Below are 24,844 nucleotides of genomic sequence, written 5' to 3'. Positions count from 1 at the left end.
TGACTGAAGTAAATGATTTTACCACAGCATTGTGTTGACATAATAAAGCATACCAGCACAAAGTAAAATTGTTATTGGAACTAATTGTTCACTCTACGACAACTTTCAAGTAATATTAATTGTCAGACACTATCAGCTGTACAGATATCAGCTGTAATACTCACTGTATTTTCAAATATTCTGTATATTATTCACAGCCATAACAAATTCTTATTGCAACTGAACTACAAATCTGCATTGTCTGGCAAAACAGAGTTAACCCTCAGACTCCACAGACACAGATATTATGCCCCTCCAGGCTTTAAAAACAACAAACAAGCACAAAAACTTGTTTCTAACCCATTATTGGATTTTTGCAGATTGTTGTAAATAAATGCCCTTTGAATTTCAGTTTTCATATCTCCCAAAGCTGGAGCGGATGTTACCAATAAGAAGTTATCCCCAAGAAACATTGTGAAAATAAACTGTGTTGCAGTGTATGAGCAATGCTTGTTTCACAGAAAGAGCAGAAAGGGTATAGAAACATGAGAAGAAAAGGCAAAACAAATCTACTGTCATTACAGACCAAAGCAAGAACAAAGAGGGGAAATGCAAAACAGAACAAACAAACAGAGGAATTCAAGGGCACACCTTTGCTTCATATGCACTTCCATGTCAGATATTGTTCTGTCAGACTGCCCCTCCTCTGCCATCTGTCACACAACAACTGTGTGTAATGGAGTATTGGTGGGAAGGTTCAGTCTCTCCTGCCATACCACCACCATCTGCCTGTGACGTCATGGGACAACACAGTAAAATAGGAGGCATTACTTTCAGAGCAGCCACTGTAATAGGTGGAAGCTGCAGTAATTTATTCACAGGAAGGGACACAAAGAGGCTGTTCAGTATCAGAAGTTAACAAGCACTTCCAGCTGGAGGTGTATGCTGCTTCAGAAAGATGGTATTTATCATGGCATATTTGGTATTCAGGAGTTTGTTGACATACTATGTGAACAGGAAGTTGGCATCACTGAAAACTGCATGGTTTTCATCTTTATCCATCTCTACTTCTTCAGTGCTTCTCAAATACAGATCATCCCTCAATACAGAGTACATAGGAATACATACTTTCCTTATTCTCACGCTGTAGTTAAGCCCACAAATTTAAAGTTTCAGAGTAGGATGTAATGCGTTTTGGAAGTCACTGTGGTTTACTAGAGCCACGTGTGCATTTGTTTTCATTTTATTTTTTTCCAGTTTTAGATAATAAATAGGATGCACTTGTTTCTGAAGTAATAGAATGAGAAATCATAAAATGGAAAAGAAAAAGCCCTGGGATTTTATAGTTCACTATTATGAGGAAAAGAAGCTGTTAAACTGCTGATCCCAGGCCATATTTTGTTTTAGTGGAAATAACTGATTTTAAAAAACATTTTAAGTTTTACTGAAAAGATATGTGAACTTCAAATTCTGTTGGATTGTTGTTGAACATTATTTAAAATGGAATCAAAGCAAGCACAGCTGTTTAAAGTAGTCAACTACTTCATACTAGCAAGTCCACTGTTTACTAAATTATGCTGAACTACACGTAATGCAAAATGAAGTTCCCTCAATCAGAGGCATGAATGGTATTTTTCAAATCTAAGCCTCTACTATCAATGTACATTGGAGCTATATCTAAAATTTGGAGCTACAAAATCACCTACAACAGTTTTGCTTACATATTTTGAATACAGAAGAAATGGAACATGAACAAGCCACACTTAAAACTAAGGAAGAGGAAGCTAACTACTGGCTGGACTGAACACAGAATGTACACACTGCTGTTACTGTTGCTATCTCCTAACAATGACCGAAGAGACAAAAGTTAAGTGTGTTTAGATTGGCTTCAATTTCCAAGTGAAAGAACATTTTGAAAAAAGAAAATTAAGAAATACAAGAAAGCAGTGGAACTTAATGACTTAAATATTTAGAATATTATAGGGAAAAGATAAATTTTGCTTATTCTGTAGCCTTCTGTTATTCAGCTTTCATAATATCTCATATCTATGTGTTTGAAAAGAGATGCAATCATAGTCTAGATAACTGGATAGGAACAGTAACTTTAGCTGAAGATTAAAAATTTTCAAATAGCAGTGATGAATAGATATCATCCTGGTTGTACACCAACCACTTACTATGAATTTTTATGATGTTGTTATTCCTGAGCCTACTCCATCCACACCCATAGACTGTAGGAACTTTTTTTCTCTCACTGTTTCATAATTATTAGTTCACTCCCTGTCTACAATCATCATAGAGATGATAAACAATATGCTGGCTAGCAGCAAGCAAGGAAAGGCTAAATAACAAAACTGCAAAAATACCAAGACAAACCACCACCCAGACTGTAGCTGGCAATACAACTTTTGGCAAAGATCTGATTGAAAAACAAGACCTCACAGTCAGGTCCTTCATAAAACTTCATGGAGTACCCATTTTAAGAAAAAAAAAAAAAAGAAAAAGAAAAAAAAAAAGGCAATCATAGGATCTTTATTTGCTCTTCATGAAATGAAAGTTTGCACTTAATCCTTTGTGTTAGCCCTTTGTTAAATAACAATTTAGAGTGCATGTGTATGCAAACATTAGAAAACTCCTGCAAGCACAAAAGGGTTGGTTTCTGCAGAAGTACAATTATGTGGACTAAAAGAGAGCATATTCATCTACAAATATACAAGTGTACATATGTAATTTGCAGCTTCCCAACCTCAGATTTGCCATCAATAATAATTTTAGGAAAATGTGTGCAAGAGTGAGGTAAACCTGTATTCTTTTCCACGTTTACTAACCTGCAGTATGTTTAGAAAATAAAGAGTTGGATCGGGGTGAGTGTTCATGTTCACATTTTTATCAAAGTCATAGCTAGCCCATAGGAAATAACAGAACAAAAATAGAAGACACTAGAGAGACAGAGTCCCCCTAATGAGGATCTAAAATGCCTCTCATAAAACATTGTTTTTCTAGCATGTAAGTAGATGTTTACACGTGTTAACTTTTTTATTTCATCCTCATAGAAAATTTATGCAGCATTAAAACCTTTGGTCTTGCTATAAACAGAATAAGATTGCAAACCCGAAGCATTGCTTCCTACCAATGTGAGCAATCACTGAAATCTTATTTGTAAAATTAATCAGGAGCTTCACTTTTGACATAAAAGTAATGCTATCAAGTTCGAGGCTAAGTGGATGTGTAATTTTTCTTTGTGTGATACCCCACTTACACACTGGGACAAGTTTCTGTTTATATCCATCTGGATGCCTATCTGTACAACCTGGTGTAGGGGGACTGCTTTAGCAGGGGGTTTGGACTTGATGATCTCTGGAGGTCCCTTCCAACCGCTACAATTCTGTGATTAAAACCACAGGTAAGGGGCTGCTATTTTTCCTGATTATATACAACATTTATGATCTCATAGACTTAAGGATCAATAAAAAGAATCCATAGAGCCTGAACACTCTTGAGATTCACAGCCATCACTCCTTGGTGGGAACCAAAGATGGTAGTTGTTTTGTTGATTACTCCCTTTTGGAAATTTCTGTCACTCTAACACCCTATGTCTTACCTCTCAGGTGTCAATGGACCAAAAGGACTGTATCTCTCCACACATTTTTCTTTTACTTAAAAGATGATTAAAAAGTTCTATTAAAAATGATCTGAGGGTTGAGTCACAAGGCAAATAAAAATAAGAAACAGTATCCTCTCAAAAAAAAAAAAAAAATGAAAGAAAGAAAGAAAGAAAGAAAGAAAGAAAGAAAGAAAGAAAGAAAGAAAGAAAGAAAGAAAGAAAGAAAGAAAGAAAGCAAAAAAGGAGGGAAAGTAGATGGGAGACGAAGGAATGAAGGAAGAAAGAAATAAAAAAAGGAAAGAAGAAAAGGAAGCAAAAAAGGATGAAAGGGGAGGAAAGAAAAAGAAAGAAGGAAGGAAATGAAGGAGGAAAGAACATTAATGCTATGAGAAATGTGTGAGAATACTCTATACTCTATGCCCCTCTTAGCTTCAGAAAGTAACAAGTGACACAATTACTTTTAGTTCTCAGCTCACAATCCAAAAAACAAAGAACAAAATCAAGTAGCATCAGATGAAAGTATAGGAAATGGCTTATCAAATAAACTTATTCATTCAAATATGAGAAAATACTATAGTTTTCTTGGAAAAATAAAAGAATTGAATTTGTTGTTCCTGTTGTAGAAGAGAAGGAGAAAAATTCTTCTCTCTGACCACAGCAGATAGGATAAAATGGTAACAATAAACCTTGGAAAAGGATGTGAAGCAATCTGCATTGCTGAAGAGCTTTAAGATCAGGTTGCACAAATATGAAGATTTAGATCAATGTAATTGATGTGCCTGTGGACTGGGGGAGGGATGTTAATAAATGAACTCTTGAATTATTCGAAATACGAAAAAAAACCCTGCTTTTCTTTAGAGATGGTTCTTACATTTTTTTAAATCAGTAGTTGGTTTAGATCAGTAGTTTTTTCAAGCCTCTTCACATGGTCAGTAGCTGATTTTTCATGATCCATCAAAACAAGAAGTTAGACTCTCACTCTATTTCTTGACTTTGTGATTAGTGAACGTGGTGGCTTAAAAACTCCACGTGTTTATATTTTTTTTAATGTCATTTTCAGAAAATGATACCAGTATTCATGAAAGATTAGGCCACACAGGGAAGAACAAAGCCTTTTCAGAGGCAGGACTAATATGAACCAGTAAATATGAACAAGTAACTATGTGCCTCAGAACAAAAACTGTATTAGTTTGGCTTTGTTACTTACACTAATTCTTTCATGTTTCACCAAAAGTATTCATTTAAAGCAAATATTGGCAATGAGCTAACAAGAGCACAGTTGGTATAAAAGAAAATAAGTTTTTCTTAGAAGATGTCCTTGGACTAACAAACACCACCACCTTGTGCATAGAAGAAAAGTTTCAGTCTGTTTGCTGTTTTCCAATTAGTCCCTTCCTTCTAATTTTGTGCATAGTATCAGACATCATGTCAAGAAGATGACAACTCTTTGAAGTATTGATTCTACTTGGAGGAATATGCTTACAATTCTGTGATGCCAAAATTTACACTGTAATGCAAATACATTAGTAGATGAAGCTCAGAAAAACTTCACATACCTGTATCCTATTTTAGTTATTTTAAAATAATTTTATCCTGTGTTCTAGCAGTGCTTAATAAAATGAATGAAAATGAATTTTCATCTTCTTTAAAAAATAAGCAAATCTAGAACAAAGATCTCTTTGGCGAAATCATCCTGACTACCTAAATCTGGAGCATGGATTAATTTGGGCTACAGAATTTAATCCAGCAAATCCTGCACATAGCTTCTGATTTACTGCAGCACATTATGAGAAAAGACAGTCAAGTTTAGGGTGAAGATGTGAATGAATGTCTCCTGTTTCAAAGGAAAAGCACAAAAACTAACAAAACCCGTTCTTAGGTTCTGTAGAGGTACAGAACTAATGCTTCTTCAGCACTGAAGAATTGGCACATACTCATTAAATATTCTGATCAGTATTTTTGTGCCAGCTTATTTTTATATACCAAGATGTATGTAACAACTTTCTCCTTTAACCAGCCACCTTTTCCGCAATACCTGTCAAAACCTAATTACCTTTGAGGTCCCTATCTGTAAATTTGGCTGACATTAGTCAGTGGGTTTAAGAATCACAAGGGATGAAGTAAGGTAGCAAAGCACACTGTGCTATCACAAAATACTCATCTTAGAAACCAGACATAATACTTACAGATTCTTCCTGTGTGCACAAAAAATAGAAAAGCCTCATGAATTAGCCACAATACATTTTAATAAAACTGTTTCAAGAATTAAAAAATGTATTTCTAAATCATGATCCAAATTAGGGAGAATGTTGTTAGGGAAGGGGATTTTTATATTAAGATAATTTGTAAACATATTCCACCACTGACTGTAAAGGAGTTCTGTTAGAGTTTTAGTGACTCAGGAAAAGTGTGAATAAAATTATCCCGAGGTACATTATGTGTACATTCCTGAAAGGAAGGAATAAAATTCAGGGCAGAAAATTGTGATTAGATAACGTTCATCTCAAATCAAAACATAACTCTAAAATGCAGTTGGCTAGGAATAGGAAATTCATCCATGCCTTGGTTTCCTTCCTTGGAAGCAATGAGATTCCCAGATCCGAATGTCTGCCTCTCTATTTTGCACAGCCCAGTGCTTAGCACTAACCTTTCAACTGGTCTAAAATGTGGAACTCCTGTTGATACAGACTGCTTTGGGATTTCCTCGGCTGAAGAAGGAGTCCCAGTTACTGAATTCATAATCAGGAAACAAAGCAAGTCAAAACCCAAATAATAGGATGAAAAAGAATGATCTTCTGGCAAATCAGCAAATTCAATTATTTGTCTAAGAAAACTTTTCACCCAGAATTGTTTACAGCTACTAATCTGTGAGGTGTAAAGTTTTAAAACTTTGGAATTCCCACACTGAATGCAAGTATAAGAGGACACAAATAGATACTTAAAGATATGACTAATGTTTACATAAGAGCTCCTGGAATCAGAAAGAGGTTTTTCAACCAGCTGAAGACAAGAAAAAGAGATAGTGCAAATCTCTAAACTCTGCAGTTTGGTAGAAGTATCAAGGCTATACCCTCATAGAAAAAGACAAGGGTATTAGTTGTAGATGACACCACCCTGCAGGGAAATGAATGTCCAGTATGCTGGGCCAATTCTCTTATCATGAGGAGCGATGAAGCAGCTAAAAGCATTTCCAAAGGGCATCAAAAAGGACTTCAGAGCCTTGGGACATCAGTTGAAGGAGCTGAGGGCACAGATCATCTTCTTATCTGCTTCCTGTACTGGGCAAGAACAATGAAAGGAATGGAAAGATCCTACTGACAAACACCTGGCATCATGGCTGCTGCTGCTGCAAAAACTTTGAATTTTAAACAACAGAGCAGCCTAAAAGTCAGTGCAGTCAAATGCACCAGATGGGGTTTGCCTTTCTCAAAGGAAAGGAGGATCCGTGAGCAAAGGCTAGCAGGGCTCGTTGGTAGGGCTTTAAATTAGGTTCAAAGACAGGGTGGGGGCTGATAGTGAGCCTGCCGAAGCCGTAGTGTGAGACAGAATAGTAGGTTAGAGGGATATGGTTCTAGAAGGGGCCCTCAACCTGCTGCCATGTGAAATCCTATGATGATGAGCCAGGAATCACTAAAGCAATAAGAGAAGGCAATAGGGAAACTCAGAACAATGCTTCAAGGGAATTAAGGAGTTATTTTCCAAGAAGGTATAAAGGCTGAGGCCCAGCTACACCAGTACATGCAGCTTAGGAAATAAGCAGGAGGAGCTGGAAGCCCCTGTTCTAACAGAACTTCCTGATGTAGTTGCTGTCACCAAAACCTGGTGTGAAGATTCCCATTACTGGAATGTGATTATCAATGGCAACAATCTGTTCAAAAAGGACAGAAAGGAGGAAGCTTTGCCCTCCATGTCAAAAAAAAAAAAAAAAAGAATAGATTGTGGAGAGCTGTCCCTGAAAAATAGATACAAGCAAATCAAAAGCCTATGGATGAGAATTAGAGACTAAAACTACAAAGGGAGATTGTGGCTGGGGTCTAATACAAGCCACTTGATCAAGCACTGCCTGCTAAATGTAGCCTTCTTCCTTCAGCTACAGGAGGCATCTCAAATGCAAGCTCTTGTCTTAACGGGGAATTTCAAACACCCTGATATCTGCTTGAAAGGTAGAAAGGAGAGCTGTAGGCAATCCAGGAGGCTGCTGAAACAAAGATAACTCCTAAAGCCAAGGAACAGACAGCCCAGCCAGGGGGAATGCAATGCTGGACCTGCTGCTCACCAAACACAGGTAAACTGATTGGTGGCATCATGATTGGTGACTGCTTGGTCTCTAGTGGCCATGTAATGGTGGAGTTCACACTCCTGAGTGATACTGGACAGAAAAAGCCAATTCCAGCTCTTCATGGAGTTACTCAACAAAACACCAGTCTTCTCATCCAAGGTCCTGCTTCTTAGGCAGAAGAAAACAAGACCCAGCTTGTTTAGACTTCATGGTAGAACAAAGAGCATTTCAAAACAAGAAATGTTTTTTCTTTCCTAGGACTGTCTCCTAAAAACACAGGTACATGTACTTCTCATCTCTTTGCAAATAGTTCTTGACAAACCAGCAACTTGGCCTCTGCACATCTGAAATACCTCAGTTACTCATAAATAAATAAATGAAATGAATACTCATAAATAAATAAATGAAAAACAATGAAAAACAAATTTTTCCTGAAATAAGATAATGTCATTAGGTCTCTAGGCACAGTTTTCCATCCCTGGTGAACCCCGCATTTCTTTGGACATAATGAGCTCTGACCTGAACAAAGAAGAAACTGCGTGTCCTCACAAACTATCAACAGGCACCCTGAATGAATCCACATCATATTTTATTCCTAAAACATGTGCTAAAATTACAAGAGACGTACCATACCCTGGAATTCTTTGTGTTAAGAAAATCTGAAGGAAATGGGACTTTTGGCCAGCTGAACAGAAGAAAAAAAACATTGTACATTTCTACTGAATTCTTTCCGGACCCAATCCTGTATCTCTATAACCACTTAGTACCTGGTAATGACATAGAATATTCACCCACCACTCTTCAATTTTTTTAATCTTGTTGAATATTTTGTAAGTATTTTACAAGCCACTTCGCATCTGAAGAATTTCCTTGCTGTCCCACTAATATATTTACGTGCTGCAAACGATTTTCAGAAATAGTTTTGAAATGTGGACAGTTATTTTTGGGTATGCATTGTTGAGAGAGAGAGATATATATCTATATACAGCTTCACCAGATATATCGGATTAAGTATCTTGCATAATTGTAAGAAAATTATTGAGAATATGACTAATATAACTACTCTAAATTGTAAAAGATGGCCCTGTGTTTTCAATTGCATTGTCTCAGAGTCCAGCCTCCGTTAGACACACAGGATCTTGATAAATTTGTCTATTATCTTTTTTTTCAGTTCTCAGTTCATAACGTGAAACACAGTAAAATGCGGATATTATCTCATAGTGAAAAAAAATTACATATTAATTCAGTATACATCGAGATATTGATGTACTAATCAAATAAAATATTATCTTCAAGAAAATTTGGGTCTACCTGGCAGTGGTAGATGATTTTCAAAACTGTATTTTACTTTATGAGACTTTGCCAGCTCACGTCTTAGAATTAGCATTTTAATTATACTGCACTATACACTGGCTGGTTCTTCCAAAAAACTGCTTCATTATGAAGTAACACAGAAGCATAACATCAAAAAAATAAAAAAAAAAATTAAACACAGGAAGCATTAGATATCATACAGTATATAACAATCTGCTTAACCAAATTTCCAGTCCATATTTGTAGACGTAGCTAATTCAGATGCTGCTGCTATCTCAACTAAATTGAACTTTTAAAGTTTTTTGATGTTCACCCATTGCTAAGGATTGTTTTAAAGGACAATGTCCTTAGAAGAACATGCTTCCTCACCGAGCCAAGCTGCTCAGCTCTCTGATTTCCTTGCTAAAGTAAATTACTTGGACATTATCTTCTGTAGTATTGTATGGGTACATCAATTTGTACAGCAGGTGAAAACTGCCAAGCATAACATATCCCTGCCCAAAGAGATTAATCTCTAAAGAGATTCAGACATTTCACAGCCCAAATGAACATCACGTGCCTTGTTCCAATGTGAACTGCTTCCTCTTTAAGTCCTCCAGCTCTTGTAGGGCACCAGACAGTGCTGTTCATCCTAGTACCCAGCAGAAAAGCAAGCTCCAAATATTACAGTTATGCCTGTTTTTGTATATATCCTTTGCTAGACTTCTGTTAATGAGATCATCTACTAGTCTTTCTCTAGCCAAGCTCTGAATTATCGTATATTCTCAGCTTCCATTTCATTTTTTAAATACATGGCTTAAGTGATTAATACACTGATTAGACTTTAATAAAATGATTAATTCAACACTGTCATGAGAGATGTTGCCTGTTTGTTACCCTCCACTACGCTTTTATAAATCCATAGCCATGGAAGTCTAGTTTCTTCTTTCTTCTTATCTGCCTAAATATGGAAAATCAGAGAAATCTATGTTTTGTTTTTGACTTTTGAAGAGAAAAAGAATGAGATTTCTTTTTGTTGTACTGCTAACTAATGAGATCATCTAACTGAAGAGACACTGGGGCTGTAGCATATCTCCCAGATACACAAGCAAATATCCTCACTGCTGACAAAGTCACTGTACAACAGAGGTCTGCTCTCACACATCCTATTCCTATAACAATCCTTTATTTTAATAAAAAATAATCCAAGCTTATAGTCTCTAGCAAACAGTAATTCGATTTCTTCAGCACCTTGATGATTTTATATATCCTGAGGAAAATACTGGAAATTACAAAAAAACTGAGCAAAGTCGCACCACCTGAAAAATCAGGGCTGGCATCAATATGACAGGACAAAAGACGCGTCTGTCCATCTTGATAACAGTTTACAATAACAAATGAAATTTACTACGATGAAAAAATGAGGAACTTAAACTTCTCTGTCCTCAAGAGTACTGCTATTGTAAGGAGATACAAAATGAATGGAAGAACAAAAGCTGTGAAAATTTAAATCATATGTTCTACTTAGCTCTGCAGAAGAATTTCTGTCTTTCGGTGTTGCAGAGCTTCTGGGCAAAACACTGAGAAATTATTCACAAAGAGCATGCCTAACCACTTCTCATAATTTATTTATCCCCTTCTGAGCCATACATTTCATGTAATACATTTCATCCCTTTAGCTTTACACATTAACATGAATTAAACACTGCTTGTAACAAAGACAAAGGTCATGATTTACTAATTATTGATTAGAACGTTTTATTTACATACACAGGACAGAAACAATATATTTTTCTTTCTAAATGACTCGTCACATAAATTTTCAGACTGAGTGCCATGGAGTTTTAAGTCAAGAAATATATTTATGAAAATTGAAGAATTCCATGCTACTTCCACATTAATCAGTATTTTCAGTGTCTATAGATTATTCAGTGTAAGAATGCTGTAATTGAAAGATGTGACATTTATAATCCATATTTTTCTAATTCTTTTTACCTCTGTGGCCTTAGACATAAAAACATGTTAGAAATGAATGCCTAATAAACTTTCAAGAATAATTCTGCTGGAAAAATAGCTGGATTTCATGGCAGCTCACACATTATTTACTTCTAATTCACTTTTGTCTAAGAATGGGAAAATATCACTATAATTCTTTCCAGCTGGGTGCATTGGTAGTGATGAAGTATAAAAGTCCAAAAATCACAGAATTACAGGGGGTGGAAAGGACCTCAAGGGATCGAGCCCAACCCTCCTGTTAAAGCAAGTACCCCACAACAAGTCACACAGGTAGGTGTCCAGACAGGTCTAGAATATCCCTGTAGAAGGAGACTTCCCAGTCTTTCAAAGCAACCTATTGCAGTGCTCCACCATCTTACTGAAAATTAGTTATTTCGCGTATTAGTGTAGAACTTCCTATGTACAAATATTAGGCCATTACTCCTTGTCCTATCACTATGATATTGTGCCTGATAGAGAAGACTGTCAGTATGCTCCCACAGAACAGACGTCATGCTGTTCCATCCAAAAATAATCTCTGACGGAATCTCCCCTTTCCAAGATGTGAAAATACCTCCCACCTCTCCAGCAGTGCAGAAAAACAGATAGTCAGGTGATGAGATGTTTGAGAGATGCACACTTTCCATACAGTTTGCTGGTATAAAATTTCCTAAGGACCAGCACTTCCAAATGTCACTTTCAAAAAGTAAATCTTTAGTGAAACTTAGAAAACAGCGTCTCCTTTTTCTGGATGGTAGTTTAAACAGCTCAGGAATAGTCTTTTAACCTCAAATTCATTTTATTAGCAGAAACAAAAAAGGAAAGAAACATTCCATCCATCTCCTAATTAGAACCCTTACCTGAAAAACAGTAACTTGAATTTCAGTTTATTCTGCTTTGTACTAACCACTTCCAAATGTTGCTCTTTTGCACCAGTCAGTGCAAAGTGTCACATTTTCAACAAAGCCTGACTGTTTAGGATATCTTGGCAGATAAACAAAAAAAGACAAGTGCTGAAATATTTGATACAGCAACAGCTAAGTCTGTGTTGTTGATTTCAGCCCTAATGACAATTCTTCACTTTACAGAAAAAGACACTCTTCAGCACATGTATATATGCAGCCTAGTGTATAAAACTGAAGTGGAAGAATTAATCCCTTGATGCTTGCTTCACTGAAAACTGCTTCCAAGATAGTTTTTAGCAGGTGTTTTTACCTACCCTATATTGCAGTCCTGTAAAGCACAGAGTAAGCTTCTGTAAGTGGAGAGCCCTAGCTCAGATATCTACCAGATCTCTGAAAAAAAATCATTAAGTACATTAAGAGTGACACAGCTTGTATACTACACTTGGATACACTTCCACAAAAGCCCATAAGTGAATGCTCTTAGAGATAGTAAGATTTCACAGAGGAAGAACAGGAGGGAAATTTTGTGATTAAAAGCCGATAAAAGACAAAAAATAAAAAATGAGTTAGATAATCAGTCCTCACCGAGGAACATTCAGCAGCAAATTTAGTCAGATACCTGCTACTCCATTCCTCAAATATCCTGAATGTATTACACTGTTACAAAGGTTACAGTGTCTGAAAGTAATTACAACGGACAAAGCTAATAATGACACTGAGCTAGCGTGGAAGGATTTCACACAGTGCTAGGAGATTGAAAAATTAACTGACAGATCAAATGAAAAACCAGGAGGACCAAGGACTCTGTCCTATTTCATACAACATCCAGACACTGGAAAGATCATCATAATAGATCATTATAATCACATCTCAAAGACCTTCCCTAAAAGCTCACTAATAGACGCTAAAGCTCATTGATAGAATTGGGTGGACTTCCAGTTTTATTTGGCAGAACAGGATTTATGAACTGAAGTGAAATTCAGCTGGCTTGACTGACCATTCAGTTTCTGTGGAAAAACAAATTTTAAATTATTTCCTCTATAGCTATAATGAAAACTAATATCTTACTTGCAGTGTTTGTTCAATCTCTTGTCTCTGAAACAGTTATTTTTAAGCACTCATATAATTAATGATCTTTATTTTCTAATGCCCAATCACTTATTCATGATTGTTCAGAATAGACTTTCCTAATATAAGCAATACTTTTCAAACGAAAAATACATTACAAGGTTCTGATCTGCATTCCAAGACCACCCAGAAGTTTGTCTACTAGAAAGAATGCCAGAAACCTTTCAGAATAAATCCTTGCAAATTAATAAGTTTAGACAACTTTTAGACACATGCAGTTCCAAAGAAATTACTTTTAAATTGTAACTGTCTTGCAAATTTTAAGTCACATTTCTCTTGTTTGTATTGTGGTTGACAAGTGTAATAGAACAGTGGTATGTTATTACTGTAAATTATTGTAGCATCCTCCTCAGCTAAGAATCCTGGCTTGCGAAAATAGGCTGCAAAAATAAAACCACTATAAAATACTCCACACCCTCTCCCCCGCCCCCCCCCCCAAAAAAAAAGAAAAAGAAAAAGAAAAAGAAAAAGAAAGTATGTTCTAGGCACTTTGGCACTCTACATTTTTTTAAATTATTTTTCACTCCTGAATAAAAAACATTATCAAAAAGTAAAATGGAGAGAAAATGGAAGCCAGTGCATATGCTTATCAAGTAAGTCAGTTTGGAGGTGATCACTGAGGATCATCTGCTCTGATCCCTGCTTAAAACAGGACTGAGGTCACTCACAGTATTCTTCTGGGGAAACTGGCTGCCCGTGGCCTGGACAGGTTTACCCTTCTTTAGGTAAGGAAGTGGAAGTGACCAGGGAAGTTCTCATCCCTGGAGGTATTCAAGTCATGGGTGGAAGTAGTACTAAGAAACCTGGTTTCATGAAGGGATTTGGTAGGTCATATTGACGGTTAGACTTGATAATCTTGAAGGTCTTTTCAACTCAGATTATTCTACGATTCATTGAACATGTTGCTGTTTCTCAATCTCTATCTTGTACTGGGGAACTTAAAATTGGAAATACGCTTTTTCTTCTGCTGCAAAGTCTGGTCTCCCACCAATCAGAAACTGGACCTTAGCCTTGTGATGCATTTTAAAAATCAGTTTTAAAATTCTGCCTTTATTGATATAGCATAGACATAGTTTGAAGACATAGTATCGAGTTTCAAGTTATCTATATAGTTGCAAAAAGTTGCACTTTTAAAGAGCTCAAAAATTTGATATCAAAACTGTAAAACTTCAAGAAAAGTAGTAAGCACCAATAAAATCTCGTAAGTTTTGAATACAGCTCCACACCATAGGTAAACTCACTGAAGAAAATGTATTTTACATGGTAAACAATCTAAATCACCTGAGGGCATGATCTGAAGGCTTTCTTCAACATCCCAGCTCTCTTAATACCTTTGTTCTTGAGTTTGTTGTTGTTGTTGTTGTTGTTTTTAAAGTGCATCATCCCATTTGTGCTGTTGTACTTCTTGATGGGTTTCCTTTAATGTTCCTGATCTCACTGCCCATTTTCATTATTGTTGTATTATTTTAAAATTTTGTTCTGCTGAAATCAGACAAATAACTTCAGTGCATCGTTGTGACTATGGAGAAGATAAGAGCATCAGGGATGTTTTTACTGAAGGGCATTAGCTTTCAGTTTCCTCAAGCCAGTTTATCACTGCATTTGTGGAGGATCTCTGATGCTGGGAAGCACTAAGGATAATAGTTGGGCTGAAAAGTACATGTACATTGTGTTATCTGCAACAGTGAATTTAGCTCAAAGGAATAAAATAAAAGGGAGTTTATAAACTTCAAGTACTGCAAGGATGTAATGAAGTTTCCCCAGATCCTTTTCTTTTCCATACTTAACAATCCCAACTCCCTCAGTCTTCATAGGAGAAGTGTTCCAGCTCTCTGATCACCTTTGTGGCCTCCTCTGCTCCCATTTCAACAGCTTCATGTCTTTCTTGTGTTAGGAGACCCAGACCTGAATCAGTATTCCAGATGGGGCCTCATGAGGGCTGAGGAGAGGGAGACAAACACGTCCCTCTCCCTGCTGGCCATACCTCTTCTGATGCAGCCCAGGATACTGTTGGTCTTCTGGGCTGGAAGTGCACATTTCTTGCTCATGTCCAGCTTTTCATCACCAGGACTCCCAAATCCTTCTCTGCAGGGCTGGTCTTTTGATCTTCTACTTCAATGAAATTTCCTTTCATAGTTCCATTCTTTTTGGATCTTTAATCAAGTTCTCACAAGATACAAAACCAAACAAACCTAAAAGTTGGCATTTCATCAACATCAATTTAGTTTAGAATATGCAAGAAAACACTGTCTATTTCAAATACAGACTACTGAAGATTTAACAATCCAGGAGCAGAAACAAACAAAATCACAAATAAATTTCTAGGCCTACTATATGGTTCTACTAGTAGGGAATAAAAATTGCACTCAATAAACAAGGTTTAGGCAAGTGAAGAATTACACACTGCTACTAAGATCTCAATTCCTTTCTTTTTCTGGACAACTACTAAGTGCTAAACTGATTTTGATGGAATGATCTATTAAGATCCAAAATATGCCTTGCGTAGCACAAAAATGTATAAAATTGTATGGAATTTGGGTCTTGCTCTCCTTTATGCACTACTTAACTTCTCTTTACACTAAATTCCATCTGCCTTTTTTTGCCCATTTATTATTTATCTTATACAATTATTTACTGTTAGCCCCCATCTTTACTACAGAAACAATCAGAAAATTCCTACAAATATTGTGACAAGCTGTGATGACTGTGAAGGCGTTATTCCAGAATTTAAGACAACTTGTACCTAGGCAAAGAAGGACACTAGGCTGACAGAAGCAGCAGAAAGTGCCCTGCACTCCACTGTGGCTCCATCTGTTTTCATGCAGAGCTCCCAACCAAAGCAGAGTGTCCCAAATACTTTACATTCCTCTAAGGCAGGCATTATGTCACACCAAGACATCTGAATAAAAGCTTTATGCTAGTACAGCCATGCTGTCTCTTGAACTGGCCTATACCATGAAGAAGCTTAAAACTGATCCTGATTAAGAGACTGGAGCCATGCTTCTATGTGAGAAAACTATTAGGGATGAAAGAGAATAGTTCAAAATAACTCAAGTAATTAAATCACAGTAGAACAGAAGATAAGAGATGTCTTTCCAAGATACCCAGCAACTATGAAGTGATACCCCAATGACAAAGCATAAACTTGACACAGAACAAGTCTTTTCCATCCATCCTTAAGAGAGCAACCTTTTACTGGAACGCTTTAGTGAGAATTGAATTGAATTTACTACTAGAGATTTTTATTTTTTATGTTCCTGTAAAGGACCAAAAAACCCACTTTCTGACTTTTGGAATGGTTCAAACAGCTGCAGAGCAAGATTTTTGCTGTGACATCTAGTAAAAGGCTAATATCAGTGACTGTGGTATGCTGTCCTCTACACAATAATTCCTGCTTCACTGACAAACTGGCCTATCCTTCCTACAAGAAAGTTTTGGCCACCAAATTGCTTTTGGAATACTTGTTATTGCAAACTCACCTATATACGACCCTGGGATAATGTACCTGCAAACCTAACAAGTGTAAAAGGATGCCCAAGAAGGACTTTGTGTGGTCACTTTCTTGGTGACTGTCATTGACTCACATTCTTTCTCCCTTTCTCTCAGTTTTCTCTTTTTGTTGTTTTCTTCTCATAAATTTTTAAGTAATTGCAAGATCTATTTTGTTTTCTTAAGAGCTGTATCTCTCATAAAGTTTGTAGAATTCTAGAATCATGAATCCTTGGTGTTGGAAAGGACATTTAAAAGTCATTTAGTCCAACTCCCCTACAATGAACAGGGATACCCACAGCTCGATCAGGTTTCCAGGGCCTTACCTGCCTTGCCTTGAAAGTTTCCAGGGATGAGGTATCCTCCACATTTCTGGAGAACCTGTTCCAGTGCCTCACCACCCACACTGTAAAATATTTTTCCTTATATCTAAGATTAAAACCCTTTCCCCTTGTTCTATCACCACAGACCCTGCTAACTTGTCTGTCCCCTTCTTTTCCAGTGCCTCCCCCATCAAGGTTTTAAATCATGTAGTTGTTAAAAGTTGTGAGGCTTATTTCTGTTCCTTAGGCCTGTATAGTTTAGTTAAGATAGATTCTAAGTGTTAAGAGTATGAATATTTCAGGGATATCCGTGTGCAAATATGTGGGGGTACAAGAAAGACTATTCAGAGCAGAAGCTGTGAAGCAAGATAAACAGCATGAAAAAGCAATGCTGAGAACCAAGGACATCCCCATTGATGAGCAAGGATGGCAGCATTCTCACCTTGGTCAGTAAGAAACCCTGGGAGAAGCGAACAAGCCCGGAATGCACAGGAGAAAGTAACTACAACTTAGCAACAGCTGTCAGGGAATTGTGACCACTTGTGCCAAACTTGATTGTGAACCACTTGCTCTGCATAAGCAGCTTTGGGATACAGAGAACAGTGGAAAACTACCAGGCTAAGCTAGCGCCGGTATAAAAGTCTGTAGAGTGTAAAAGTGCAGATAATAAATGATTTTGCTATGCAACTACAGTAGAGTCCATCACCACACTGCCACACCAATACTTTTTGAGTAACTGTAGCATATAGACAATCATTAACACTGATAACTGTGTGTGCACCTCTGCATATTGTTTTACCTTAATCTAAGCAGGGGTATTCATGAATTCTGGATCCAATTCAGACAGCATGGCCTCACTTATGTTTGTTGTCTCATATTGAAAGATTCTGTACCAATTTGGCTACATACATACTCCTCTCTTAGTTTGCATAATCTCTTCATCTTATGGTGAAGTTTGCCTGTTAAGTAGAAAGACCTTGCCTACCCTTTCTGAAGAGCTTGTACCCATCTACTGTAGTACTCCAATAATAAAAGTCTCACTCCCCTAAACCAAGCTAGATCAACTCTATTAGGAAGTTTTATAGAGCAGGTATAACAGAAAAAAATAACAATAAAAATATACATTCCAAAAACACAGACAAATGATCAGACATGAGACTGGCAGCATGGTAGGGTGTGCTCAGAATGAGTAACTACAAAATTTTATAGCAAACAAAAAAAACCCAAATATATATATTTGTTATATATATATATATATATATATATATATATATTTGTTTATATATATATATATAAACAAATATATAGCAAGCAAAAAAAAAAATACAAAAAGTAAGCTAAGCATTTCTTAAAGAGAATGAAGACATAAAGAAATACATGAATAACCTTAAATCCTAGCAGCATTAGGTGTCTGACCCCTACCAGTTGTATAATATTTTCTTAGAAGTGTAATTTAATATATTTAATTTATCAACAGATAAGAGGAATCTACCAACTTCCGTTTTCATAACTTCATAGAAGTTGCATTCTACTCTTCAACACAGGTAAATGTCAAATAAAATTAATTACTGGTAATAGAAGATCCAGGAAATCATCAGGATCAAAGAGTTAGTCATTTATTATTATTATTATTATTTTTTAAATTGTGAATCAATACCTGAAAATTTTTCAAATCCTGGGTACTTCCACTAAAGTAGCATCAAGTATGTTCAATCAAGTAGGGTTCAATTAGTACTACAATTATGCCTTAAAATATTAGGTTCCTAAGCATTTGCAAGATTAATCCTCTTTAGCCAGAATGTGAAAACTGAGGATGAGTTAAAATATCTCAAAGAACATAACTGATGAAGTTAGGATAAAAATTGTTTGCTTAATTAATATGAAAGGTTCAGGAAACTTAAAGAGCAACAGAAACCAAACCCTTCTTCCTGTGTAAATGCAGCACAAATAGTTTTAGTTAGCATCTTGTTTAGCACCTGTAGAAAGGCAAACAACTTAATACTTGTAGCTGACAACATCAGTAAAAACCCTTTAGAGCCCTCTTATAAAACTTGCTTTTATTTGCAAATGTTAAGAGGCTTATTTGGGCACTCTGTATATCCATAAGTTATAGATTTGCACTTTGCATTTACAGGGCTGAGACACTCAGCACAGAACAATCTGTTTTTCACTACAAAAGCATCATGTGAAGAGACGTTTGGCAGCAGGGAACTCCAGGGCCCACAGTGGAAGAGGAAACCTGACCTGGTCAAAGAACAACATGAATGTTAAGAAAAGCAAATCAAAAAAGTCAATCAGACAAACAAATAAATAACAGGGTCGGAGGGATTTCTTTTTTTTTTTTTAATCCTTTTTTTTTTCTTTTTTTTTTTTTCAGGAAAAAGAAGTTATGATGTGGGGAAAATCAACAAACTGAAACGTGGAGACCACTGGATAATTACACCATGGCCACTGGACACACTGTTGCAATAGAACTCTGACACCAGAGCTGTATAGCTCCTCTATTTAATCACTGTGTTGTCAATAGCTGCCTATTACAGGCTTACAATCATTTCATGGAATCAAATACAAGATTCATAGTACTTTGTCTTAAATTCACCACCTAAATGAAAGGCATATTTGCAGCTGTCTCCTGCAGGTGACAGTAACACGAACACGGTTATTACCGAATTATCGCTCAGGAGTTTCTCTACATGGAAGCAAAAATGATTCGCTTTCTAAAGCCAACAAACCTGAGCACGTAAAACTGTTCTTAGCAGGTCTTTTAATAAGCTTTTTCAATAAGGAAACACCAGACCTAATTGTGCCTCTTCAAAAACTGTGCAAATGGCATTACAACCTTCTGAAATGGAAGACAATGGTGGCACAGCAACCAGCAAGAACACAATTTACCCAGAATACTGTGTTATGGGAACGTATCCAGCCCAGTGCTCAGAGCAAAGAATGAGAAAAACTTTGGTATCTACTAAACCTATACAGATTTGTTTTGGAAATGAAAAGAAACACAAATCCCAAAACTTGGTAGGATGTACTTGAAATGTAGTTCTTCAAATAAATTCTTACCATCATCCCTTTTCATGAAAATACAAAATTAAAATGAATTACTTTTTCACAAGTTTACATTTATAAATACAATTTCTAGAGGTGTTCTACAAGCAGAATTTTTTATTCTGTAGGAAATCCCTACTTCTCAATTCTCTCAACTCCAGAATTTGTTCCTGTTGATACCATTTGTTCTTTTTGTGATTAAAAAAAAATGTAATTACCTAGATCTCTACTTCAAATAACATTTCCTATCCTTTTTCATTACCCAAAGAAGAATACAAAATACAAAACAACTAAACAGCAAAAAGTATTAATCATAATTTTGTTCTTTATATTCTTCATTCAATCATATTTTTCAATGAAAAGTAGCTTGCTTACGTTTTTTTTTTTCATGATACTTCAATTAAAAATACCAATCCACAGATTCTACAACTTTACTTCTTGACACTCCCTACAGGTAGTCTTTCCTATCTTAACACCAAAAATTAGATACTTGGAAATCCCTCTTAATTCAAAGAAATAACATCTAATAAATTGCTTACATGATGTTCATGATATTGAGCAAAATCTCCATATTCTAAAACCAGTCTTGTTTAAAAACCTGTCTGTATTTCATAACAAAAATAAAATTAAGAAAAAAGAAGCAACTGACTTAGCAGACAAAATAGAACAAGAAATTGTTTAACTGAAGCAGATTTTTTTTTTTTTGCATAATTCCACAATACTAAGCACTGAAACAAAAATAATTCCTGTAAGTTTAAACAAAAAAAGAAAAAAAGCTTGGAGAAGACATTCTCATATTCAAGTTAATTAAGTTCATAGAGGTTACTTTGAAATACAAAAGATAGCATGTTTCAAGGCATACCTCTATTTATTAATTCTAATTCTTCCCTATAAAATATACCCAAAGCTTCTCATTCTGGAGTGCTACTGACAAGCCACCATGTATTATTAACTCATAAATTAGATTACAAAAGAAAATTACTGGTGCTCATTACTTGTTACCAACTTGTAACAGTGAATATCCTCTCTCCCTGCCCATCCTCCATCCCTTACCCATCTTTCCCTGCCTGTCTTCACATTCAGATTGTGGGACATCAAACTCATTGCATGAAATGCAGAATTTAATGTTCTTCTTGCAGTTAGTTATGAGTCAGATCACTCATGTACAGGCTGAAATTTCATGCACTGAAACTTGAATTTTCTTTGTACTGTCTTACCTCATTTTCTTCAGATGTGTAGTGTGTTTTCAGCATGTCCATGGCACTGATCATAGCTTGCATGGCAGTACATATATTTTGATAAACCAGTTTTGTGAAGCCTTTCCTGTCTTCTTCTGTATAATCTGATCCATGAATAATCCTCATTTATTTAATGAAAGTACTCTTTCCACTTTCTCCTGTCCCTGTGAAGTGGGGTGGGAAGAAGAAGAGAGAAAAAAAACTACAACAGTTTAGGCTTTGCAGATTCCAGAAGTAGAAAATATTTGTAAATACATATACAAAGACGTGCTTCTTATCCCACCACATAGTAGTCATCATTAACTGCGGTAATATTTTTTAGTTTCCTATAATCTATATGTTTTAATCAAAATATTGGTAGCTTTGTTTGGTTTTCTCTTTAAAAAAAAAAGCATGGAAGTATCTTTTTATAATACATCTTACAGAAATTAACATAAGCATCCAGTAGGTTGAAGCCATATTACAAAATAAGCAAGACAGGTGAGAACAAGAAATAGAAATGTTTGTTTATAGATGAAATTCCTCATCGATGAAAGACTGTGCAAAGTTTATGTACTGTTTATATCTTAATAATAAAGTCTGCAATAATTCTGAACTTGGAGAATAATTTTAACTTTAGGTCATGTTACTTAGTTTAATGTTTCTACTGACTTTTATACAAATACTGACGCAAAACTTGCTAGTTCACATTACATAAAGCACACTTGTTACTTTCAACTACTATATGAAATAATGATACTATTAAAAAAAAGATTAACAAGCAGATATTATAAAGTCATTGGGGAACTTACGTCTTTCATATAGATTTTTTGTATTTACATATTGCTTTAAGCAGTACTGTAATATTATTCTGGATGAAAGCCTTGTTCCTCAGCTCTCTCCTCTTAGACTTACAACAGGAAAATGTCTGTACAGACTCACATCTACTGTCATTCAGGCAATGGCTTGTATTTCACAGTCTGTAAGTGGTGGCCATGTTTTAGTCTTGCAGTAAAAACATGGAAAGAATATACAATATCTCTCCTACAAAACCCTCCCTGTATCTTAAAACTTTGAGCTTGGTAATGTTATCTATTAGCTAACCAACCCTACTGTATCTCAAGTACTTGGCAAGTCTTTAAAGTCATGGAAACATTTTTCATCCTCAAAATGTTTTAGTAAGGGCTTTCAGAGCTCTAAAACTTTAACATTCATTTGGAGCCTGGATCCTTCCACCTTCATACATGCTTTTCATAGTTCATAAATTTCCCCATCAACCTTCTCTACACACTGTTGGTTTTATTAATCTCTTATCATACTCCCCTTCAGCTACAGCTTTTCTAGACTGAAGTGTTATCACCACCTCATTTCAGTTCTTATATGGATGATGCTTTCTAGTTTGATCTTCCCTTTGATTCTTGTTGAGGCTTCCGCAGTTCTATACCTGCATGTACACTGAGAGCAACAAAACTCTAAACAGGAGTATGCTGCTACAGCTTGGTTTTATTAAGTGGTATGGACCTTGAAGCTCATCTCTTGATCAGGTTGCCCAGAGACCCATCCAATCTGGCCTTAAATGCCTCCAGGCATCCACAACTTCTTTGGGCAGCCTGTGCCTGTGACTCACCAACCTTCCTAACAGCTAACCTAAATCTCCCTTCTTTTAGTTTAAAACCATTCCCCTTGTCCTATCACTATCAAACCATGTAAAAAGTCAATTTCCATCTTGTGTATAAGCTCCGCTTAAGTACTGAAAGGCTACCATGAGGTCTCCCTTGAGCCTTCTCTGCCTTCTGATTATCTTTCTGACCTTTTCTGTGCCCATTATAACAGCTCCATCCCTTTCTTTTGCTGGAGGCAGCAGATCTAGATGCAGTACTCCAGATAAGGCCTCACAAGGGCAGAGGTGGTCAATACCTTCCCTCCTCCTGCGAGCCACCCTTCTTTTGATGCAGCCCAGGATACCGTTGGCCTTCCAGGCTGCAGGTGCACACTACTACCTCATGTCTAGCTTTTTGTCCACCAGATTCCTGAAGTCCTCTGCAGGGCTGCTTCCAGAGAGTTCCTCTCCCAGTCTGCACTCATGTACAGTATTGTCCTCACGCAGGCGCTACACCTTGCACTTGGCCTTATCAAACCTCATTAGGTTCACATAAGCCTGCAGATCCCTTCGTCTTATCTGCAAACTTGCCAAGGGTGCACCTGATTCCACTGTCCATTGAAAAATATATTAAACTGCACTGATCTCAAGATGAATGCCTATGGGACACCATTCATCACCAACCTCCACTTAAACAATAACCACCGACCACAATCCTCTTTCTGCAACCTCAGATCTACAAGAAGAAACCATTCAGACAGCCTGCAGTGGATACTGTAAAACTAAATGCCCCATGCTTATAGTAGGTGACACCCCACTAAAAGGCATTGAGGATCCCTTCTCCCAACCTGACAATGAATCACAAGAGTTTTGCTGCCTCCTGGGAGCCAAGATCAGGGACATTGCCAAGAGAGTGCTGCAGCTTATCAAGATAATGGACTACAATCCACTATTGCTCTTTCATGATAGCACGAAGCTGGAAGACTCAATGTGGGCAGAATCTAAGAATAGTGTAAAGCTCTGGGAGCACAACTGAAGAAAACTGGTGCACAGTACAATTTGCCAGTTGGAGGAAAGACGGAAGACAGAAATGGACATATCAATTCTCGGCTACATGGCTGGTGCCAACATTAGAGTTTTGGCTTTTACAACAGTGGGACTTTCTATGAATTTTATAACCTGCCAGGGAGGGATGGGATCCAACTGTGTAGAAGAAACAGGGCAATTGTGGCAGGAGGCTACACAACTTTGTGAGGCAGGCATTAAACTGTAGGGCTTGTGGAATAAGGTAAAAAATGGCAATACACATCATTGCAACTAACTGGGTAAAGAATCAGGTCAACCAGAACAGTGATGAACGTTCCTTAGCTGCCTCCCCTGACATGAGCCAGAAGGCCAGATATTTCAAGCATGTGTACAGATGTGGGGGACTCTTTTGTACGCTCTAAGGGAAACCTGCATCCTCTGCTCCCTTTTCTTCTCTGAAGTGTCTGCATACAGTATGGGGAATAAACAAAAGCAACTAGAGATCTGTGTGTTGTTGCAGGGACATAATCTCATTGTGATCATGGAAACATGGTGGAACAGCTCATGTGACTAGAACAGCGCCATGGATGGCTACTTCCTTTTTAGGAAAGACAGACCAGCAAGGTAAGGCACTCTGCCTGTGAGAGAGCAATTGAAATGTTATAAGCTCTGTCTAGGAATGAAAGATAAATGGACAGAGTTTTTAGATGAGAATTAGGGGAGGACAATATGAGTGACATCATTCTAAGTATTTACTATGGATTGCCTCATCAGGAGGAAGAAGTTGATGTGGTCTTCTACTGACAGCTGAAAGTAGCCTTACATTAATAGGCACTGGTTCTCATTGGCAACCACCCTGATAACTGCTGGAAAACCAACACTGCCAGATGCATGTGGTCCAGGATGTTCCTGCAATGCATTGAAGTTATTTTTCTGATGCAGGTGGTGGAGGTGCAAA

The 24,844-nt window shown here is 36.8% G+C and overlaps 1 protein-coding gene across 1 annotated transcript in view; it reads right to left on the bottom strand.

The window, feature by feature from the left end:
* Positions 1 to 24,844, bottom strand: part of LOC306956928 (guanine nucleotide-binding protein subunit alpha-14-like) — a gene marked incomplete at both ends in the record, with an annotated part of 56,842 nt that overhangs the window by 4,773 nt on the left and 27,225 nt on the right. The window contains 2 exon segments of the mRNA XM_079548259.1: positions 21,261 to 21,407; positions 21,411 to 21,445. Of these exon segments, the coding sequence (XP_079404385.1) occupies positions 21,261 to 21,407; positions 21,411 to 21,445 (182 nt within the window).

The sequence above is a fragment of the Tetrao urogallus genome (genome assembly GCF_951394365.1).
Source record: "Tetrao urogallus genome assembly, chromosome: Z".
Taxonomy (NCBI): Eukaryota; Metazoa; Chordata; class Aves; order Galliformes; family Phasianidae; genus Tetrao; species Tetrao urogallus.
This window is presented reverse-complemented; position numbering and strand designations above follow the sequence as displayed.